This window comes from Pezoporus flaviventris, unplaced genomic scaffold (assembly GCF_033815535.1).
Source record: "Pezoporus flaviventris isolate CSIRO_AGI_PZ_B2104156 unplaced genomic scaffold, CSIRO_AGI_Pfla_v1 ptg000083l, whole genome shotgun sequence".
NCBI lineage: Eukaryota > Metazoa > Chordata > Aves > Psittaciformes > Psittacidae > Pezoporus > Pezoporus flaviventris.
The window spans coordinates 6,644,593-6,668,496 of NW_026892631.1; the positions used below are offsets into that span (position 1 = coordinate 6,644,593).

The 23,904-nt window shown below is 45.3% G+C and overlaps 1 protein-coding gene across 1 annotated transcript in view; it reads left to right on the plus strand.

Moving 5' to 3' along the window:
* Window positions 1–5,866: 5,866 nt before the first annotated feature.
* Window positions 5,867–23,904, plus strand: part of STON1 (stonin 1) — a 230,086-nt gene continuing 212,048 nt past the window's right edge. The window contains 2 exon segments of the mRNA XM_061475334.1: window positions 5,867–5,929; window positions 16,562–18,549. Coding sequence (XP_061331318.1) covers window positions 5,889–5,929; window positions 16,562–18,549 — 2,029 coding nt within the window. The 5' untranslated portion in view covers window positions 5,867–5,888.

Below are 23,904 nucleotides of genomic sequence, written 5' to 3' on the forward strand. Positions count from 1 at the left end.
TCCATCATGCAATGGAGGTATTAATTTGATTGTTAATTTAATTCTCTGGATCAAATCGCTGAACTTGTTACTGATGCTGCTTCTCATAGGCAGCTGCATTGAGAAAAGGGTTTTGCTTCTGACATTTTTGTCAGGCTTAAGTAAAAATATGCTTTGAAGACCGAGAGTTAAAAAACGTGCATAAAAAAGGTTAAATGTAGCTTACCTCAAAGCGTGTTTACAACAAGAGTATACCCCCCAATATCAAAATATGAATTAGTATAGAATGTGTAGGCATTCAGGTACAGTTGCAACGTACATCCGTTTATCAGCATCTTCTTCTTACAGTATCTATTTGGAAATGTATTGGGGTGTCCCCTTCACCAATCAGCAGTAAACATGCTCAGGAAGAGGCAATTTTGATCACTTGAGCTGCCTTCAGTTTCTCAGGGAACTGTTTTCAAGTTAGGTTCCAGGCTATCATAAAAACTATCAACACACAAAAATAGAATCTTGGGGAAAATAAGTAAACCGGTATTTTGGATACTGTTGTAGTAATGCTATGGAGGGACACAGCATATTACATGTAACTTGGTGGCATTAGAAACTGGAACAAGGGGAAATGCCCAACCAGCTTGCGCTCATCAGCTCACCACGTGGTTCTGAATCAGTCTCTGAATATCTCAAATGCTCTTAAATACCTGAATTGTTACAGAACAATGCTGTGTTACTGCAAAGCTGAAGGCTATATTCAGCATTGCAGTGAAGAATTCACCTCTGAGACACAGTTACCCAGAAACAGGCATTGGAGTGGTCTGTGCGTGTTATGGAATGCACAAAATTTGGGCAAAGAAGTTGTACTAACACTGGAATTAGGGTTCAAAACTTTGGCTTCCTACCTGATTAATCAGGGATTTAATGACAAACTGTTATAAGGCAGGGAAATTTCTAGAACCATAGGGTGTAAGAACAGTGTTAAAGAAAACTCCCAGTGCTAGGTCATTTTTGTAATGGACAGCTGATTGCAACGCAGGTTTTGAAAGCATTATTAGAGTGCTTATTCATTTCTCTGTAACGTTGGGCACCTCACGAATAACCTTTATACTCGTGAATAAATAACCAGTTCAGGAAAACAGCACTATTTCCTATTAATGGTTTTAACTGGGTTTTCATAAAACTCGGTCAGAACTTTGTTTCAAACCTGTGCTAACACCTTCAAAGCTTGCAAACTGTTTAGCTGTCCTAGATTTGTGAAAGTACACCCCTAGTAACTATTCTGTGCTCAAAAGCGGTATTTGCTATAACCAAGAATGAATTTAACTTCTAGATTGCCCTTTTAAGAGCTACTGCTTCAAAGCACCCAAGAAGCACCAAATCATTGGCTATTTTAAAGGGCCTTAAGCTCTTACAGGTCAGGGGTTTCCCTGCCTCAAAGATTAGCTTCTAAAACAGGAGTCTTAGGCTGACATGGTCATAAGCTGCACAAGAGTGTCATCTCATTGCTGTTTAAATAATGATGGGATTATTTTAAGCTGTTATGTCTGTAAGTATACATCTGTGATTTAAGTGCTGATCATCTTAATGTTGATTTTTAAAATGGTGCTGTTTGTAATGTCTCTTGCTAATTCCTGCAGAGTCATTCTTAACCAGCTCAACATTTCAGTAAGAGCGGTGTCAGGAGCTTCACACTAGCTACGATCTAGTGGCACTCCATGCAGCATCAGTATCAAGACTGGAACACTTTGCTTTCCCATCTTTGTTGAAATGCATTTGCCACTTGTACAAGGTATTACCAAGCCAGCTCCGTTTCTGATTTATGCTTGTAATCCTGGTGCTCTTTCTGCTCCAACTTCCCTTGCTGACAGATGAGTTGAAGTTCTGGTGGGGAAAGCTGTTTGGTCTAATGCTGACTTTGTGCACAGCAGGGGCCCATCACCGTTTAGCAGTGCTCACTACCGCTCCAAAGAACAGATTTGCTCAGACATCCAAGGCATCAGTTGCAAACAGGAAAGGAAATAAGCTTCCTATCCAGGTATCACCTTCATGAGGATGAAGGGGTTATTTACTGGTTTGGTTGAGCAACGTGAACTCTCTTTTGGTTTTTTAACAATATAAATCCAATGATATATTAAGCTTTGGAGAACCATCTGGCTCTGTAAGCTGGGCAAACCTGTTCTTTAATATAGTATGTATGGAAGGTAATTTGAGAGCACTATCTTAGCAACAGCAGGGTCATAATAAAAATAAAGCTTCGTGCAGTAAAAAGCTGTAATTGGTACCAGAGGTCTGATTACTTCCTCCCACAAAGGCTAGATGCCGCTCGGTTCAGAATGCTTGCTTTGTCTTATTCTGCCTTTCCTGCCTCTGTTACTACTTGCAGTATTATTCAGCGGTGAATTAAAAGCATGTTTGTTTAGAAGAGGCCATGTTTGCCCTCATTCCTGAGTATTTATTTTAATCAGTGTCAGAACCTTACTTTAGCTATGCTTGTGTCTGCAGACCTGCTAGCTCAGTCGCAGATGGGGACAGAGAAGAGCTTTTGAGGATCTTTATAAACCAAGGCCTGAGTGGGGCTATGGAATCCACCACATGGAAACTTGCCTGGGGCAGATCTCGTTGTTTGCCTCTGCTGTGTGTGTAGGCAGCTTTAGACATGTCAATGCTCATTGAGCTTCTTACAGAAGCTTTGAGTGCAGATACTGTAATACTGAGGTTAGGCGGCTGAGCTGCAAAACAAGAAGCGGTTGATTCTGGTTGGGTTTCGTTTGCATGGCAAGCTACCATGCTAACAGCCCTTTTGAGTTTACACTTCTTATATGTGAAAGTCAAGCGATGACAGGGGAGATCATGCTTTATCTGTGCTAGTTTTAATTCTAATTCACCCTCTAAGTCCAAAGCTTTATAAACTGATGAGGTCTTTGCTCGTGATGTAGCCTTTGAAATGGAGGTCTGGGGTCAAACTTGTGTATACAAACAACACAGCCTGGTCTTGAGAAGAGTTAAACCCATGAAACTGAAGAGTCCAGGGAATTTCCAGTCATTTAAAGCACTATGCGTTCTTTCATGGGTTGACTAAGATGCTACTCTGCGGTAGTATGTAGCTTCTTGCAAACTTTCTCCATATAAAGCTCATTGCTCCTGAAATTAGTATGGGGGGACATTAAATCTCCACACACACACCCCCTTTCTACTACAAAGACTTCACCCTTGTCTGCCCTTCAACTAAAGCTTTAAGTTTCCTTCCTCTCTGACTTCGAAGGCTTCAGTTTGTGCTCAAATAGGAAAGGCAGAACACTTTCTTTGGGAAAGATTATTTTAATGAAGTTATGAGCTTAAAGTCTGAACTGAGAACTCGGCTGCAGTTTCATTAACAACAGCCTTTGGCATGAGGCACAGCTGGAATTATTACTGGTGGACCTATTACTAGTGACCTAGTAGTAGGAAGTATTACTACTAACCCCACTGCTGGTGGGATCATTACAGCTGGAACTATCGCTACTGGAACTGGTGCTGCACCCCTTACATGCCTTCTACTTAGTGACTTTCAAATTGCTTTTAGAGAGCTAGATGATCTTAAGGTCCTTTCCAACCCTAACTATTCCATGATTCTATGACTACGCAGCTTTGGACATGGCAAATATTCGCCTTGGGACGGAGGGAGTCAAATTTAGCTGAAGTTGCTTTTGACATCTGGAAAGGTTGGTTTATTTTCCATCCAGACAAGTAGACAAGAACAAGTTTCTCTTGGATCATCAATCTAGCCCCAGAGGTCAGGGACATTTGAAACCAACCAGCACTTGAAACACAAAAATAATGTGAGTATGCTAAATTTTATCAACGATTTATACGTCGGGAACATAAAGTACTTAACTGGTGAATATCCCAAACTTGGGAGGGTTTTTTGATTGCAATAGCACTAAGAAAAATGAACGTATTAAATGAGAGGGAGAGAAGACTTTGACTCTTTTGCGTTTTGGTTTGAATGCTCAGTTACGATGAACTTTGTTGGTAAAATAAAAAGCAAAGTGGTAGAGCAGAGGGTTAAAATAAGTCTTGATACAAGGGCTTCTCTGTCTCCAGTTAAGAATATTTGGTTCTAGCCAGATAGGAACTAACGGGTTTTGCTTTTGACAAAGCAGTCATAAACAGTAAACAGCTGATAACATGATTCTTTTTTACCCTTTTGAAGATCAACTTATAGTCATCACTATAAATTCACTTCATTAGCAGTATCAAACGTTGAAGGAGTTCTATATCCCTACAGGCAGTTATTAAATACTGTGTCTTCATGTCAAATACTGGAGTCTTTGTCCTTGTTACAGGTGTAAGGCTCCTCCAATGGAAGCTCTCCTGGAGGAGAAACTCAGCTTAGGAAGAAATAAATTGAAGCTCTTCCCAAGAAGTGCTGTCCTTTGAGCTCCGTCCTTCGGGCCATCAAAGAACTATTGCATGGTCCATCTTTGTTTCCTCTCCTCTTGGCTGGCTGAAAGATGAATTCTGCCCATCCATGACTTTGCAAAGGCAGGCCAGGGCAGTGATGCCCTGCGGACATAGTTATGACCAAACGTAAAACCAGAGTCACCCTAACTATACTTACTAGTGCAAAACTTCCTCTGCTGCTGCCACCTAAATAATGTTGTCATCAGACATTGTTTTCTGCATTCCATAGCTTGGATAACTTCCTTACCTCTTATTTACATGAAAATTAAATTAACGCCCTCAAAACAGTGCTGGTGTAAAGTGAGACTGTGCAGCGGCCCGAAAGGACTCCGTGGTGTTTACTGCACGTATCAGGATTTGTGTGTATGTCACTAGCAGAAGTTGGTGAAAACCAGCCCTGGAGCTGCTGTATTGTATTACAAGAATTATGACATCTAAGGACAATGGGCAGGGATATTACTGTGTTCCAGCAACAGCCCTAGAAAGAAATCTTCTGCTTGAAAGTAATATAAATGATGTACATTAGATTAAACACTTCTTAAAAGGGAGGCCCCTGTCCTTTGAAGAAACTGGTTATATGCTGGTGAGTTAGAATAGAACTGTAATTCCAAAAAGGACTTGTTTATCATAGAATCCCAGGCTGCTTTGGGTTGGATGGGTCCTTAGAGTTCCAAGCCCCTGCCATGGGCAGGGACGGCTTCCACTAGACCAGGTTGTTCCAAGCCCCGTCCATCCTGGCCTTGAACACTGCCAGGGATGGGGCAGCCACAGCTTCTCTGGGCACCCTGTGCCAGCGCCTCAGCACCCTCACAGGGAAGAATTTCTTCCTGATGTCTCATCTAAATCTCCCCTCTGCCATTAAATTAAAGCCGTTCCCCCTGTCCTGTCCCTACATGAGGGGATTCTCCGCTTTGCTCCACTTCAGTCCCTCCCCCCACCCCCATTCCTGTGCCCAGCTCTGGGGGGCAACAACACAGGAGGGATGTGGAGCTGTTGGAGCGAGTCCAGAGGAGGCCATGGAGATGCTCTGAGGGCTGGAGCAGCTCTGCTATGGAGCCAGGCTGAGAGAGCTGGGCTGGGTCAGCCTGGAGAAGAGAAGGCTCCTTAAGAGGTGACCTTAGAGCAGCTTCCAGTGCCTAAAGGGGCTACAAGAAAGCCGGAGAGGGGCTTTTGGACAAGGGCCTGTAGGGGCAGGACAAGGGCACGGCTTCCCCTCCCGCTGGGGGATGCTGACCCGGTGCTACCCTCGGGGGCGGGGCGGTGGGGCGGGGTTTATCCGCTGCCCCCCCTCCGCTGCGGGCCGGTGCGGTCTGCGGGCGGTCCCGCGTCCCGGCGGGCGGCCGTGCAGGCGCGGGTAAGGAGCGGGCGGGGGTCGGGAGCGGCCCGGCGTCTCCGTCCGCACTGGAACGTTCCCGGTAGTCGGGGCGCAGCTCCGCAGTCCCGGCTGGGAACGGGCCGGTGGATGGGGCATGGGGCGGCTTTGTTTTGGTCTGAGAACAGGACTGAAAGCGTATGTACTTGGCTCGGGGTCTGTGTGGGTGGCTGGGGTGGTTGTTCCCCCCCCCCCCCCCCTTTCCGCTTCTCTTCTTTTTCCCCTCTTTTTTGCTTTTTTCTTCCCCTTTCTTCCCTTTTTCTTTCTTTCCTTTTTTTTTTTTCCTTATTTCTCCTTGTTTTTTCCCCCCTCTTAATTTGTCTTTGGTTTTATTTTAATTTTTCTTCCTTTTTTTAATTTTTTTCCCCCTTTTCCTGTTGTATCTTAAAGCAGAAGCGCTGAAAAGGGGATGGCTTCTCCTGAGGTATCCAGAGCTTTGAACCGCTGCAGAAGTCGGTGGGGTTTGAGTGATGGATATCCTGCAGGATCGAGTTCCCATGACTTTTGCTTTGTTAGGGAGGAGACGGGGGCGATGGAGAAGTTTTTTAGTTTAATACTTGAAGTGAAATGAATTCCTGGAGCCTTCCTCATGTTTTGTAGCGGCTCAGCTGATGACGTTACGCTGTGGATGTAGGCTCATGGTGCTTGAAATCACTGCTGCAGGGATCTCTGTTGTGCGTGCAACAGGGCTCAGAGCTTGGGAGAGCAACTGGAGCGGATGCAGAAGGATGGGCTGCGCGGGGCTGAAGCGGTTTGACTGCGCTTACCGTGGGCACCCTTAGAGCAAACTCCACAGGTGATATTTTGAGCATAGAGCAGCTGAGAAGGAATATGGGAGGTTTTCACTTTCCAGCTTTAAATAAGTACTTGCTGAAGGGGGACGTTTCAGTTTGTTTCTTGTTAAAGATGTGGGTGTTCTGATACTTGTGGCAAATAAAAGCCCTTCTGAAACGTGCTAGAAAAAATGCCCACTAAGGCATTTTAGGGTAACCCAGGGACAGTCCGGTCCCAGAAGTCTCCGCTCGCCTTCCCCGGTGTTTTTCCCTGTCTGAGGGGGCTGCACAGAAACCCTCAGTGATTCCTCTGCAAAGAGGACTTGGGTATTTTTGGGAGAGCGGTAATGACTGTCTGGGGAGGAGGGAGCTGAACTTCTGGAGCCTGAGGCTTTTAAATGCGAACCGCTCATTTTGCTGTTAACTCCCTTTTCCCTGTCTGGAGGCTGAGCCCTTCCCATGTCTGTAAGAGAAGAAGGAAAAGGGGTTGCTGGAGACAAACCGTGGAGGTGCCTGGTTTAGTGTGATGAAAGCTCACCTACAGCGAGAAGGTGTTGCGAGGAAAGATTTGCTGCTCTCTTGACTGAGTGTATGAGCAGAGAGCTTAGCACTGCGCTCTGAACTAGTTGTAGCTGAGCACAGAAGTAGTTTGTACTGGCCAGAGACACGACTTAACTGTGTTGGAATTGTAAATCACACCACTGGGAAAACCTGCCTGAAGGCAGGTCCAGTGCCCTTGTTTCGTGCTGGGGTTTCATTATTTCCCTCCCTTCTCCCTTTGCTCGTACAATGAATGCTGCTTTCTATCACTTTAAAATTATTGGCTTTTATAAGCTTAATGGCCCAGCTTGTTGATGCTTCTGCCCAGATCCAGATCTCTAAATAGAAAAGAATGTGAGCTTTTAAGTTAATCTGTGTACAGCTGTTAACTCCAACATGAAACACCCCATTACATGACTAGAGATGCGCTATCACGGACCGCGTTTTAGTTCACCTTTTGGTAAACAAGATTCCTTTAGCCCACCCCTCATTTCCGTACAGTTTTGATTGGTATGAATAGAAGCTGCTTAAAAAGGAACCCAGTGAGGCTTTTTTTTGGATGGCTGCATTACGAATTACACTTTCTGACATGACTGTCATCAGTTGCTATTACAAATACCTCTATTCAAATTAACGAAGGAGGATTCAGCTGTGACACTTCTCCTTGCCAGGGCTAGTATTGTGGCACTGTATTATACTATAAGGCTTTAAGGCAGGGAGAATGGCAGTAACGTCTGTCAGAAGACGTTACTGACTTGTCATGTTCAGAAGACCTCTGTGTATCTTACACCATGGGTTAGTCTCTGCAAAGGTACTAGCACTTGTTTATTGGGCACTAAAGCATCAGGTAGTTTTGTATCCTTCTTGGCATTTCATCCACTGCTTCTCTTGGATACTTGGATACAGAGGACCGGGTAGAAATTCACTTCTGAGTATGACCAGTTTAATATGTTGATACATGATCTGTGTGCCAGAGAGTTCAGGCCTTTATATTGTTTTTGCTTGTTTCATCCAGAAGGCCTAAAGAAACGAGGCTGTGGATTTTACAGAGTGGGACAGGCACCCATAACTGCAATTGTGCTGCTTGGTAGCATGTAATAAATCTCTGCCTCTGCTCAGGGGGCGGGGAGAGGGAAGGGTTTGGGATGTGCAGCTACTTGCCAAGAGCCCTGTGTAGTGCTGCCGTGACCAGGGCACTTTTGTGGGATGTTTGTGTGTTTCTAATAATAACAGTGTGTTTCCTAAACACAGTTAAAAATTGCCTCAGTAGATGCAGAAACATTCCATGAACTTCGTGACCTGCAGAAGTACTCTGAATAAAAATAGATCGATTTTCCTGTCTCTTCCAGGCCAGAGCACTGGGGGGAGGGCTTGTTGTGTTGGTCTGCTTTGGTTTGGCTTTAAATTACCCCCCCCCCCCCCCCAATCCTTCTGTACAGTGAAACATCAGCTAGTGACAACAAACAGTTTACATGAGACTCTTCTGATGCTGTCCATTGGCTTTCCAAACTCTGCCTACAGCGTCTAAGTTGTGCAGTCACTATGGAGATGCTGAAGGGGAGTGTGTTCAGAGAAGATAAAGCAGGACTGGCTGAGTGAACTGAATGGGAGCAGGAACAGGAGCACCTTTCAGGGGGGTACCCGCGCTGCTCCCTGCAGCTTGGCAGCACAGTGGCCTCGGCCTCTTCCCGATCGTTCTAATGGGGGGGTTCGTTTGCAGGAAGGGAAAAGGCCCTGGGGAGAGGTGAGTTGTATACACAAGAGAGACGTGCATATGCCCAGTGAAGTGAATTAGAAGTGATTTACATATCTTGTCTAACCAGAGTGTAGGAAGAAATTCAGTGCAACAGCACGGAGCAGTTCATCAAAACCCAGTCTCCAGCCACAAAACATTTAAGGATCACAGGCTTGCAGTGAGCGCTCTCTAACATTAAAAACCCAACCAAACCCCCACGTTTTTTGACCCACCTTTTTTTTTACCTATTTGGTTTTGAGAAGATGTGATTACATCTCACATGACGGCTGGCAATCACGTCTTGCACCCAAGTGATGTCTTAGAAGGCACTGTGATATCCAGGAAGGAGGAGGAGATAAATACAGAGCAGTTAATATGGATTTGGTCAGGCTTTTTATTAGTTCTTCTAGGAAGAAAGAGTTTTCTTCTGTTCAAGGTGTTCCGTACACCAAAGATAACAACTTTGTGGTTCTTACAGTTTAATCCTATCCTCATTCACGTCAGTAAAAATGCCCTAGCTCGCTGATGGAGAAACTCATGAGCGACTTCCGAGAGTTGCTTCAGGTGTCTGTTCGGGCATCCTTCCCAAGGACACATAAATCAGATTTCTATTTTAGTTTATTTATTTATTTTTAGTTTATTCTCTTTAGTTTATTTTATCCCACGCTGAAAGTTATGTTTGTGATAATAAACTCTGCAAAAAACCCCCCAAAACCACCTGGTGCAGATCCCAGGTGTCTGCCTTGTAGCGATGTATGAAAGTCTCTCAGTTCCTGTAGAAAGCATCTTTGTCACATCCCCATAAAATCCTATGGGCACTTCCAGTCAGGCGTTGTCTCTGGGCTTTCCTGCCTCAATTTCTATGCTTAGCTGAGAAAACACTGAAGGACAAAGCTGGTCTGACTCACCCGTGATGGAGGGGGGTGAGGGAGGATATGGGAATCAGGGCTTACAGTGTGTGGGTGATGGGTTGAAGCTGATGGTGTTCCACACAAGACCGGTCATGCGTAATGTTTTGTTGTGTTTCTGAGGCAGCTTTGAAATGGCTTCAAGTCTTGAGTGTTAGGGAAAGGCCTCCTAGAATGGAAGGAGACATGAAAGGAGTTTAGTTACAGTGACCAGCAGCTGAGGTCTGGGCATCTTTCATGGCAAAGATGGAAATTGTTTTGAATAGCTACACTAAACTTCCATGTAAACTGGATGGTCCTCCCCATCTAACCTCCTCCTGTTGTGAGCAAGAAGAGGAGCTACTTCTTTGGGGAAGACCTGTTTCAACCACAGGCTACAACAGTTGGCAGGGTTGTGCATCTGGCAGCAGTGCTGCTTTTCGTTCATTTTTCATAGAATCCCAGACTGGTTTGGGTTGGAAGGGACCTTAAAGCTCATCCAGTTCCAACCCCCTGCCATGGGCAGGGACACCTTCCACTAGACCAGGTTGCTCCAAGCCCCATCCAACCTTTAGGTATTGGAAGAAATTTGAGAGCTTCCCATAGGTTTTCCCTCCTGTGTGAATCTCATACCTGCTTACAGCCTTTAGAGCATGAGATGTGACTCTGAGTAAGAGAAGAGAAGATGTTTCTTCAGATCTCCTTCATCTAGTACCTCTATGTAGCATCCCTCCTGGGTGCTGGATGCTCTCCCTTGTGTACAGAGAGCATCAGTGCCATTGCTGTCAGTGTTTCCCCTTTTGGTGGGGAGTCCTCCACGTCCCAAACCATCCACTAGACTGCTTCAGCCCTAAAACTGTTGATTTTCCCTTGCTTGCATGCACAAATATCAACCACTTGTGAACTCCCCTTTGACCGAAGGCAGAAACAAGTAACAGCGAGGAGTGTGTGCATGAGTTCCGCCTGCCTTTGCTCTGGGGATGTGTGTGCTGTCAAAAGCTGATAGCTTGAATTCCTCCGGCTCTTGAGGCCACGAGTAAGGAATTCCAAATTAAACAGATCAGCTGTGAGCTCTGAACCCCTCCCAGCCGTACCTATGCCCCAGCGAGCGAGCAACGTAAATATAAGTTCACATTACACTTTGAAGTCAGAGCGTATTTTGGACTATTACACCAGTTCCTTATTTTCTAGGAGTAACCACATGAGTAATGCAGTGGGAGACCTAATCCATGTGTATATCCCAACTACAAGCGAAAGCCAAGAAATTCCTGTTTCCTTTCGGTTGTGCCTTTTGCTTATGTTTATTTCAGATGTATGGCTTTGAGAACTAGGAGAGGGAGAGGAGAGTTAAGTAAAAGTGCAGCCATCTGTAGTCTCAAAGCAAAACTGGAGGCAAATCGACATAAATCAAGCTATGCTTTACGTGGAAGGTGTGCTTCAAGGGTTTTTTTTTTGCATGGTTAAGTAGTAAATGAAACAGTGATGCAAAGAATAGGGCTGTAAAACACAGAGCTAAATCTGCCATATTTTACTTGGATATCACAAGGGCTTACAGACGTTTAGGGTATTTTATATACCGCATGTGCTTTATTGCTTAAACTGCAGAGAACTTGTACTTTCCTGCGAGATTACTGCACTTTATGGCAAAATGCTTGGAGAATTGCCTACATATTTGTACAAGAGAAGGTACCAGCTCACACGGTGTTGTTATGGGATGGCTTCAGTACAGCATGCAGAGTCTTGTGTTAAATGTCTCTATATGCATGCAGCAGCATTGTTCCTGGCAATGTAACTGACGTGTAGTAGATGTGTAGGGTCCATAGTTGTTCTGTAAGGGTGGGAAGATACTGACCAAGCGTTGACCACAGAGTAGCTTGTGTGAAGAGCACAGCTTATTCTGAAGGGGTTATTTAACCCTTCAGTTAGGCTGGGTTGGGGTAAATCTGAAGCAGTTTGTGAGGTTGGTATTTGCGTGGTAAGACTCCACTATGCAAGAGGCATGCGTAAGGATGTAGCAGCCTTCAGTATCTGGTGAGGGACTCTTCATCAGGGACTGTAGCGATAGGACAAGGGGTAACGGGTTTATACTTTAACAGGGGAGACTTAGGTTAGATATAAGGAAGGAATTCTTCCCTGTGAGGGTGCTGAGGCCCTGGCCCAGGGTGCCTGGAGAAGCTGTGGCTGCCCCATCCCTGGCAGTGTTCAAGACCAGGTTGGATGGGGCTTGGAGCAACCTGGTCTAGTGGAAGGTGTCCCTGCCCATGGCAGGGGGTTGGAACTGGATGAGCTTTAAGGTCCCTTCCAACCCAAACCAGTCTGGGATTTTATAATGTATAGCTTAACAATTTTGAAGCCACAGCGGCCTCTGGAGCAAGAGAGGCAGTAAGGAATGTATTTATGAAATGATGCCCTTCTGTGTGTTTTGGAATGTGAGTAGTGTCTGTTGTACTTACTTGCTTTATGCTTTGCAGAAGGGAGGTTGTTTCCCTGCCATTCCCCATTAGCTGGTCCCATGCTCCTTCAATGCTTAAAAAAAGGACCTTTGTGTTTAAATCCAGAGGGAGCTGCTGGAGGGTTCTAACTGGTGCCAGATGTTAGGGAAGACCCTGGGAGTGAAATGCTCAAGGAATTCAGTTGTGTGCTGTGCTGCTTCAGATGCTGCTGCTTCCCTGCTGTGGAGGCAGCGATGGAATGCTGTGGAATCAGGGTGGTGGTGGTAGGGGACGTTGCTGGATGACAAGTCAGCGCCCTCAGCTAGCTGAGGACCCAGCCGTATCGGGATTTGAAGTACCAAACCCAATACCTTGAACTGCACCTTGGAGCCGGTAGGAAGTTGTTATTACTGCTTCATTGTGGGAAGAGATAACTGTATCCCCCAGCAAGACACAGAAGCTGAGCACTGTTTTCGCTGCAGATTTGATCTGGGATTTTTGAAGCAACAAAGGACTCGGTAATAGTTGCAGCCCATAAAAACCTCTCAACAATAGCGTAGGATTTCTCTTCCTTGCCTCCTCGAGGTATTAAAAGGAAAAAATTAAGCCTCAACCACTGTTCATTAAATGCTGAGGGACTGAGTTAATCTGATAAATGGGGAGATTGTTTTCAGGCAGAGGAGGATGAATTGAGATGAGTTGCGGCTTTAGGGTTCACTGGAATGGATGCATTTAGGATGGACTGTTATTCCAGCCAGCCTTTTTGTCTGCAGTTTCAGTATTCTAAAAACAGTGTTTCCTGTCGCATATCTGAATGAGATACCACACGTGCTTGTAATTTAAATGCTATGGGCCGCGTAACATGTGGTAGTGGAGATCAATGGCATCCTGTATCGTTTTCCTCTTACCCAGAATGTTTGGGTTATGTTAGCACGGGTCCCATGGGAGCCTGTTGGAGGCAGAGCACTTCTCTCCTGAAGCCTGAGTTTATTGCGGTTTTGAGGGAGAACATCCTAAGTCTTGAGAAGGAATTTGGAGCGCTTTTTAAAACAAAGGAGAACTTGAGAGAAAGGATTGCTTTATCGTGGCGTGCAGATGGAAAAGCTTTTAAAGATCCACTTGGGTTTTCTTTTTCCTCCATTCCTAGTAGTCAGCTTAGGGGAGCAGTGAGCAATAGTAGGGGACCCACTGCCTACTTCCACACTTGTTTCTTGCACGTGTGATTTTGTTAACATCCGTATTTTCACTTTCCTTTTTAAAAACACTTACCTAGAACAGTAATAAAAGGTGAAAGCTGCAGCCCGTGATGCTGAGGGTGTTGTCGCTGCAGATGAGAGCGCAGTCGGTGAAAGTGGGTTTCTTCGTAGAGTTTTATGGTCTGAAGTGAAATGTTTGGCAGGTGAATTTCAAACATCTCTTTGTTTTGTGACGGGGAAAAAAACCTACCGAATAATCTGTAACATCACATTCAAACAAGTGAATAGTAACAGACCTTGGGGAGGGTGGGAATCAGCATCTGGAAAGAATAAAGGATGCTGAAAAGCTTCATTTCTAACAAGACAGGGAAAGAGCCTGCAAGATGTGTTCTGTGCTGTAAACTTCATTTGTATTTATTTACATTCCCATTTTATGTTTTCCTTTTTGCTGGAGCCTCCTGGTGTTTGGTGATTTCCCTTCCATGTGGCTATGGTCACAAGGAGTAACTGCCCCTTCCGCAGTACCCCTGGTCATCCTGGAGCCCCTCTGGAGAGAGGCTGGCTCTCCCTCCCCTCACTCGGTGTTTTTTCCTCTCTTTTGCTCTAAGCAGTTGCTTATCTCTTGCAAATGCCAGAGCAGTTTTCAATGGCCACATTCAGGCTGCTTCCCAATGCTCTATTTACCTGCGTGCCCCATGGTGTTAGACAAAAGGGTTATGTGCCGAGTTAGCATCACATCACAACACAGGAGGAGCATGGACCTGCTAAAGGGAATCCAGGGGAGGCCATGGAGATGCTGTGAGGGCTGGAGCAGCTCTGCTATGGAGACAGGCAGAGAGAGCTGGGCTGGTTCAGCCTGGAGAACAGAAGGCTCCTTAAGGGGAGACCTTAGAGCAGCTTCCAGTGCCTAAAGGGGCCAACAAGAAATCTGGAGAGGGGCTTTTGACAAGGGCCTGTAGGGACAGGACAAGGGGGAATGGCTTTAACCTGGCAGAGGAGAGACTGAGATGAGACATTAGGGAGAAATTCTTCCCTCTGAGGGTAGTGAGTCACTGGCACAGGGTGCCCAGAGAAGCTGTGGCTGCCCCATCCCTGTCAGTGTTCAAGGCCAGGTTGGATGGGGTTTGAAGCAACTTGGTCTGGTGGAAGGTGTCCCTGCCTGTGGCAGGGGGTTGGGACTGAATGAGCTTTAAGGCCCCTTCCAACCCAAACCAGTCTGGGATTCTGTGATAAACTGTTGTTAACAAACGAAGCTTGTTAAGATGAAACAAAGGCTGAAAACTTGAATACTTCTTGATGTAGATACAACCAATATATACTGCTGAAGGAGCAGTGCTGGCAGCCAGAGGGAAAGGAGGAGAAGGGTGTGGAACGGGAGGAAGAAATGATGACCAAGTCAGAGGCCAAATAGCTGTGATTTTTCTTTCCATTGCTACACATTATTTTGATGCAGTGACTGTGTGGGTGAAGGGTACACTGGTAGTTTTGTGTGTCTGAGCTATGGCAGTCATTTGTAACTTGTTTGCTCCTTTTCTGTCTGTGTAAGCGGAGGGGAGAGTGCTTATAAAATAACTAGCATAGTGCAAATAGTTTTACTGAACAAAAAGGGCAAGAGTTCAAAAAATAATGAAGGGCCAGAGTCCTTCTCCATTGCAAGGTCTTGTTTGCCTGGCTGCAGAGTGAGCAGGTTGTGTCACAGTTTATGGTGCTTTCTTAACAGCAAGAAACTGGCCAAGACACATGGGAAAAAGGTAAAAATAATGACTTGTAGCTCAAGATTTCACTTGGGTGAACTTTGGCATCTCTAGAAACAAACTGTTCTCTAAGTGCTACAGATAAATAGAATCACAGGCTGGTTTGGGTTAGAAGGAACCTTAAAAGCTCACACAGTTCCAATCCCCTGCCATGGGCAGGGACACCTTCCACTAGACCAGGTTACTCCAAGCCCCCTCCAAACTGGCCTTGAACAGGGATCCCTTCCAGGGATGGGGCAGCCACAGCTTCTCTGGGCACTCTGTGCCAGCGCCTCACCACTCTCAGAGGGAAGAATTTCTTCCTAATGTCTCATCTCAGTCTCCCCTCTGGCAGGTTAAAGCCATTCCCCCTTGTCCCTACCACCCTTGTCATGGCTTTTGTGGTTACATGATTATATGCTGTAGCACTGGGAAATTAATAATGGCTCGTCACTAAAGGGAATAGCTCTAAGTCATCATTACCTAGCCTTAATTAACAGAGTAACATACGTGCAGGTGGTTTTGTCTTTCTGAACTCTGCCTTCCTTGTGCTTTCAGGCAAACATGACTGTTCTGACTTAACAAGAATAGCTTTTTATCAAATGAATGATGTTTCTATGTGCCCTGTGGTCCTTCGTTGGACTTGATTCCTTCTCAGGCATTAGAAAGTATTGCTCACTTCTTCATCAGTCAGGAGCAGCAGGGAGGAAGATCTCTGGGGACAACATACCCTGCATAAGGACAGAGTGAGCATGCTTTAAAACCATGAAGGCAAGTTTAATTATTTACTGTTTGCAGTCCTGCTCTGAGGACATCCAGCCAAGCCCTTTACCAAAGATACTTCATTTGATGAAGTGTAGTTTATTAATTGCTTTAAACACCTGTACTTTTTCCAGGCTACCAGCTAATGCAGTGCTGAGTAGGTGTGTATGTTGTTACTCAGCCTTGACTTGTGTTTCACCAGTGTTTTATCTCCAGTGGATGCTTGTAGTCTACCCTTCAACAGAAATAAATGAAACTGCATCTTACTAAAATGCTGTTATGTTTAATGGGGGCAAAGAAGGGAAACCTCACCTGGAGCAGACGCCCAGCATGGAAAATCTCTGTCCTTATTCCAAACTATACATAAGCTGTGTAGCAGAAAGTATTACTAAAGTAGTCCTGTTCCACTGTGGAACCTTCTGCTCTCTCTGACCTAGAGGCTGCACACATCAGATGCTCTGAACAGCCCATAAAGCTTCGATCTCCCTTCGATCCCCAACCTGGGAGAGCAGTGAGGATTTATGGGCAGTTTCTCTGTTCCCATAGGGCTATCTCAGATTATGCTTATAAAACACAAAGTACATTGGACTCGTGAGCTGCGTGCAAGTTTTGAGCTTTGTGAGGCTTGAATTTTATAAGGGTTGGGTTTGTTTTGTCTTTCAAGAGAATTCTATGCACTTCTTTATGCTCACATCTGTTGTTTTCTTTGTAGATGGTTTGCGGGTGATACGTGTGCAAGCGTCTCGAGTTTCTCCTACAAGATGTGTTCCACAAATCCAGCAAATTGGGTCACCTTTGATGACGAGCCGCTCTTCCAGTCTCCTCAGAAATCGGTGGATAATCAAAGTAGTTGTAAAGCAAACGGCCTTAAACTCAATCTGTCTAGCATGCATGAGTCTTCAAGTAGGTCATCTTCTACAAGCAGCACTCCACTCTCGTCTCCTGTAGTTGATTTCTACCTAAGTCCTGGACCCCCCAGCAACTCTCCACTTACCACACCTACCAGAGAATACCCAGGAAGTTCGTGCATCCCAAAGTCTGGGATTCACATCCTTTATCCCATCCCTGAATGGCCATCAAACGTTAACCTTCCTCCGTCACCCGGGATTTGCTCATCTCTAACCTCACAGACACCGAGCAGCCTTCCTTTGAACACCTCACCTAGCGACCATCCAGTGAAGATTTCAGTCTCCAGTACAACAGATGAAGGAAGCCCGAAGCTGCCCGGAAGCTGTGAGGAGTTAGGGGAGTCATCTTCAGCACCGGGGCACTTCCCGTACTTCCAGGGTGACTGCGCTTTTTCCAGTCCTTTTTGGAAGGAAGGGTGCTCGCTCAGCACATCACCAGCTAACGTTAGCACACACAGGAAGGACAAAGCACTTGAGAGGAGCATCTGCCATCCTAAAGACAAGGAAACTTGCCACGACCAGAAAAGCCTTAACCAGGGCTCCTTCAGCTACATCTGTGAGAGGCTTGAACACCTGCAAGCTGATAGCTGTGATGCTGCAGGAAACCTGCCTATCTCCAGCACTCAGGCATGGCACAAGCATTCCCCCTCCATCCTACGCAACCTCTTCAGGAGCCGGAAAGCAGATGGGTGGCCATTCATGCTGAGGATTCCTGAAAAGAAGAATATGATGTCATCTCGCCAATGGGGCCCTATCTACCTTAGTGTCCTGCCCGGAGGTGTATTACAGATGTATTATGAAAAGGGCCTGGAGAAACCTTTCAAGGAATTCCAGCTGCAGCCGCACTGTAAGCTGTCCGAACCCAAATTAGAGAGCTATAATGTCTCAGGAAAAATCCACACGGTAAAGATTGAGTGCGTCTCTTACACAGAGAAGAGGAGGTATCATCCCAAAGTAGAGGTGATCCATGAGCCAGAGGTTGAGCAGATGTTGAAGCTGGGCACCACGGATTATAACGACCTTACCGATTTCATTGTAACGGTGGAGGAAGAGCTGATGAAACTTCCGACCATTTCCAGGCAAAGGAGGAATTATGAAGAGCAAGAAATGACTCTGGAAATAGTGGATAACTTCTGGGGGAAGGTCACGAAGGCAGAAGGAAAACTCACAGAAAGTGCCGTCATCACGCACATCTACTGCTTGTGTTTTGTGAATGGAAGTGCTGACTGCTTCCTAACCCTGAACGACCTGGAGCTCCAGAAGAGGGATGAGCGTTACTTTGAGAAGGAGAAGAAATGGATTGATATTCTTGATTGCCATTTCCATAACTGTGTTAAAGTGCAGGAATTTGAGCAATCACGAATTGTTAAGTTTGCCCCCCCGGATGCCTGTAGGCTGGAACTGATGCGTTTCAGGACACGGTATAATGGGCAAGACCTTCCCTTTTCTGTGAAGGCTGCAGTAGTGGTTCAGGGGGCATACGTTGAACTTCAGGCTTTTATAAACATGTCTTCAACTGCTCCAGCCCCAACACGTTTACCCGCTGTGAAATACTGTGAAAACGTTATGATACGCTTTCCCGTTCCCACACAGTGGGTCAAAGCACTTTGGACCATGAACCTCCAAAGGCAGAAGTCCCTAAAAGCAAAAATGAATAGGAGAGCGTGCCTTGGTGCTTTACATGAGGTGGAATCTGATCCTGTCATACAAGTCTCGGTTGGAACAGCTAAATACGAGAGTGCCTACAGGGCGGTTGTGTGGAAGATAGACAGGCTTCCAGATAAAAACTCAAGTAAATAATTTGGGCTATAAAATGATGGGTTTGGGTGCACCTCTTCGCCTTCCATCAGCCTCCATGGTGTAGGTTGGTTGTTATCTGTGTGGTGGTATTGTTAGAAGAGTCATCTTTTATGACAAAGAGAATATAACCTTACGTATTTTTTCCTAAATTATTTGATGGAAGCAGATGTATTATTGTCAGTAATTATAAGCGTGCAGTATCAGGGAAGTGGATCTGATCATTCTGAGCGAGCCTCAAATCTGCAGTAAGAAAGAGGGAAAGATTCATGCAATAGCAAAATGATCTGCCCACCAAGTATTGCACACTTAATAGAGAAGGTGGTATTGTAACCGTTGGGTCTTGGCTTTCTAGCACCACTTAAGAAACGATAGGTATGATGCATAACTAGAAGGCAGGGTGTTCAAACTTGCTGTAGGAAGTTGACTGTGCTTTTGCAAAGGCAAAAAAGGTGTCTATTACCTCTTTTATGGGCTTGGATATTGAGACTGTTCATGGCAATAACTGCACTGACAAAAAACGCCTCTCGCTTCACTCTTCTTTCTCTCTGGTGGTGGTAGCTCACTAACAAACTTTATGGAGAACAAAAATATTTACATGGTTTTAAAAGACCAGTTTTTAATCACGTTACCAGATTAACAGCCTTATATAGGACTGTTCTAGCATACAAGTTCTTGAGGAATACAGAATTCTGCTTCTAGTGCTGTAGAGTGAATTTGATCCTGTGCTTAGATGTGCATTACGTGTATTTGAGGCTTTGGGTAAGGCAAGGGCATCTGTTGAAGCATTTTGCCTAAAATACTGGTAAAATCTGTACTTTTAAGAAGAGGGTAAGTGTGTAGTATTAATAAATGGATTGGCCTGTACTAACTGCCTCTTTAAAATGTCTAGAGAAGGTTTTACCTTCTTAAGTCCTGGTTTCAGGGATGCTAGTACTGAGTTGACATATCCACTCTGACAGCTAGATGTCATACAGGTGTATGTAACTATATGTAAGGCCATATAGTTCGTCCCAGATTGGCTGAGTGCTCCCTTCTACATGCAGCTTCGTCCCTGGGTATTTCATGCTCTGCTCTGAGAGGATGCTGGTGGCTGCCAAGCAATGGGCAGCAGGAGAGCAGGGGAGATGCAGCATTGGCAGACAGGCTAACATAAAGCAGGGAGCTCAGACACAACTAATGATGGGGGGGAGAAGATTCTTCAGGTCTTCAAAATCTCTAGGTATTGGTGTCTTTCACTCAAGGCTTCAAGGATTTGCAGCATGCTGCTGTGATCCATGTCTTTTCCCAAGGCTTATGGGACTGATTGCTTGGGTAGCTTTTAATATTCTTTGCTATTTAATGTAGGTTTGCTTCTGCAAAATCAAGTCAGCAATTTAGTCAGGCAGTTTTAAAGAAGATTATAATTCTGCCAAAGACTTTAATTCCCTGCAGTTCGTTCACCTTAAGATTTGATGTGCACAATTAACTTCAGATTTATATATTATTTGAAGGTAAGAACTGCTTTTGTGACATTCTATAGCTTTATTTTCTAGCAGTAGCTCAAGCTTTTGACATTTGAAGAATTCCTCTGGCTGAGCTCTGCAAAATCATTTGTATCCTTGAAATGTTCATGCCTTTGAAAAAACATTTTGTTAGTAATACTGCCCAGTCACATTTTAAACCTCTCTATTAAGTTTTCTGTATGCAGCAAAGAGTTTAAAAATAGACTTGGCCCAAGGCATGCCAAAAATCTGGAGGCACTCAAGCTAATAGGAATATGTAAACTTTCATCATGAGTTTACTGCAGGGAGAAAAATATGCCAAGGTTTTTGCTTTCAAAAAGCCTTTGTCCAAGGCTGCTTAAAAAACAGCAGGAAGGGAAAAGCCTACAGTTATATTGTGACTCCATTTATAGACATTGAAATATGTTAGTATCCACTGGGTTCTACTCAAGTGCTTCCTTGGAAGGGTGCTGTGCAAGCAAAGTTGATGCGAGCTGTGAGACCCCAGGTTTTTAAAGGCTGCCTGTGCTTATTCAGGTATTTAAAAGGAGAGTTTGGAGACAGAGTGTTAGCATTAGTAAATAAAGAATTAAAAAGCCATAGCCTTTGAAAGGTTGAGCCAATGGAATATTTGCAAATCGAGTTTGTGCTTCTGGAATCGGATGTAGAACGTGTCATGATTTCAGCACAGTCTTTGCACTGGAGAAGCTGTACGCACGTGGGTTACCTATGGAGCTGGGGAGAAGCTGGACTTGGGAATGCCCTGTTTTAATCTCTTGTTATGTAAATTTGTGCCCAGTGGTGTTTCCTGCTACGACACCTCCATCCTTGGGCCGCTGTGTAAGGCAGTAGTTCCTCAGCTGATGATTTTCTGCATTGTGAAGCCACACTGCGGAAGCAGTGATTAAGCAACAAAAGATATGAAGCCAGGGCAGCTTGTGGGTGATGGCAGCCTTGCTACTGCCTTTTAGTGTGCAGGGTGATGTGGGTGCTGTCAACCTTCAGCTGCTGCTTTCCTTACTTCTAAACTGCCTAGGTGGAAACACCAAGCCATGACTTTGTCAAGTGGGCTCCATCCCTGCCCAGCCACCTCTGTCTGCTACCACCACCATTGCAAACTGCTCCTTGGTGGTGGTACCTTCCTCCTCCCCTATTTCCTATGCATTTCTCCCAGCAGGTTGGATAAATGCACCCACTTAGAAACAGCGGCAGGAGCCGTTAACTCCTAACAATCCTCATGTAAATCTGTTCTGAGTCATTGTTGATGTTCTCATGTTCAAAGTAAGACTTTCAGAACTGGACCTATTTTGCCAAAAATAGAATTACTACTTAACTAAAATATCCAGCACATGTGCTTTTGGTCTAAACTGCTTGGCTTTATGAAGCGTTCTCAGATCCGGGTTACTCAATGCTACTCAAAAAAGGGGAAGTAGTCATAAATAGTGTGAGTAGATGCAGGGAAGTTAGATTATTAATTGTCTGTGAAGTGCTATATGAATGCTAAATGACAGTTTGAATCAAATGTCATAGTTTTACTGATCTTTTGCTTGTTTTGGCTTTCTTGTTGGCATTCTTCAGAGGATGAGAGCAAGAATTGGGAGCATTTTTAGTAAAAAAGAGCCAGATTTTCAGATGTAAACCAGAAAAGACTTGGGCCTGTCAATTCACAAAAGTCTTGTTACCTAGACACCTAACCCACAGAGTTTCTGTCTCCTAAGTTAGCTAGTAAAAGCTCAGCTCTCCCCAAAGTATCTCGTTGCCTTTCAGGAGTGATTTTGATTTCATCAGTCCAGGTGGTCATGTCTCCATAATGCCTAACGGACAGGGGGGGCTTGCATCTGAATGTGTTGTCTTAGCTCAGTGAATGGATGTACACTGTGCCTGCTTCAACCCACTTGTCTTCCCACACCGTTACCTTCTGTCTCTGTTTCTGGCCAACATCTTGCTTTTTCAGCATTACAGTTTCTTTTGCAAACGGATCTTGTACACGCAGGCTCTCTTTCTTCTTCTAACTCCAGTGTAATAGGCCTTGGAAACAATAGTTCCATGGAGCAAATATGACAAAGACTGGTCAGCTTTAGGTGAAAACTAAGGCAACGCTCACTGTCTTCCAATGTGTTGGTCACTCACTTTGTTGGCTGACAGTGGATGGGAAGAAGTTGCTCCATGCTCCTAGCATGGCCCAGTGGTGGGCAAAACTTCTCTTCAGTGAAGTGGTGAGTATCTCTTTCTGACACTGATGTTGGTACAGGACATGGATGGGTTGGAGGAAACCCTGTGGTTTGGGAGTAGGCAAAAAGGTCCGGTGGAGGCCACTCCAGAGGGCCTAGGGGAGTAGGCTTACCCAGACCCCAAAACTATCGTCTCTGCCTTTGCAGGTTACCACCTAGGGGAAAGGAAGGAACTCAGAATTCATCAGATCCCACCACTGAGACCACCTCATGGGTGTCAGTTACCTGGAATATAAGCCCACATATTTTTTAAGGCCTATATGGTACTGAGGCACAACTGTGCCAGGTCTCACAGAGGAGCCTTTAGCAGCAGACCAAGAGGAACAGCACATGCCTGTGCTCAAGTGGACATCTGTCATCCAACGTTTCCCAGGAAAATTCCAAGCAGTGCTTACTTCTGGATTCCATTTCTCAGAAGGCAATTTTCAGACTATTCCCATTGCTGCTAGTTTCTTCATAGGCCTCCCTCTCACAACAGGAAGATGCTGAATTTGATCTCCAAAAGCCCTTAGATACACACCATTTTCCTTCTACCATGAATGGACTCCAAACAAGATGTTGCTGCTCTTTGACAAACCCTTTCTCCTCAGATCCTTGTTCAGCCATTGCTCCAGAGAGTTCAGCTTTTCCTGGCCAAGGAATAATGTGCCACCTAAGGGTTGTAATTGTAGCCCCTGCTGTTTCCTGCAGGACGTTTTACTTGTGGCTGTTGTGCGGTCCACCCATCCCAACCTAGCAAACAGAACAGACCAGGTCAAGTATGTGTATTACCATGCTGCATCCTGGCACCACCACGTGTGAGTGGAGCAGGTCCTGGGAGCCAAGAGGAGCACAGCTCAGGCAGGTTGTGGTGCCACAGATGAGATGAGATGAGATCTCACAGGTTGGCTCCGGTGCTTTTTATGGCCTCCTTGACAGCTTCACCACAGCTGCTGCTGGGTTGATGGCATATTCAAGAATGGAGAGGTGTGCCTCAACAGAGGCTCTTTCCACCATGTCCAGGCAGTCTGGAAGAGGGATTGTGAACTAAGAGAGTGTTAGTGCAGGAAAAATGGGCTTGGACACAGGAAGAGACGACCAGCAGCAGACTGTGGACAAGGATCACGTCAGCAGTATACAGAGCTGCCTGTCACTCTGTTCATGAGTGACAAAGTGCCATCTCCTCCTCACACTTCAGTGCTCCAGCTTCATTCTTAAGGGGTTGGCAAGTGATTGTAACATTTGTTTCTGATTTTGTTCCCTCCTCTCTTTAAATAATGAAGTCCCTAATGTTACAGTTTTACCTGTCTCTGTGTATCGTCTTATTGTCCTGAGACTTCAGCCACATGCTGTGTGCCCCTGGCATTGCACTCCTTTGCCTAAGACCTTTGTAGGCTTGCAAACTTGTGTGTTAGTGTGTTGAAGGACCCTGTAGAGTGCTCAGAGATGTGAGTAACGTCTCACACATGCTGGGAGCACTGATTTAGCACAAATCACAGTCGGTACCTCCTGCTCCACCTCCATACCAGCCTTGCTCTCTAGCTGCATGGGGAACTCAGAGCCTAATGCACAACTGAAATAAGCAGTAGGCTATTACATAAAAATAAGGTGACCATGCTGCTGCTTTTGGTTGTGGGCTATGTTTTGGGTGGTGGT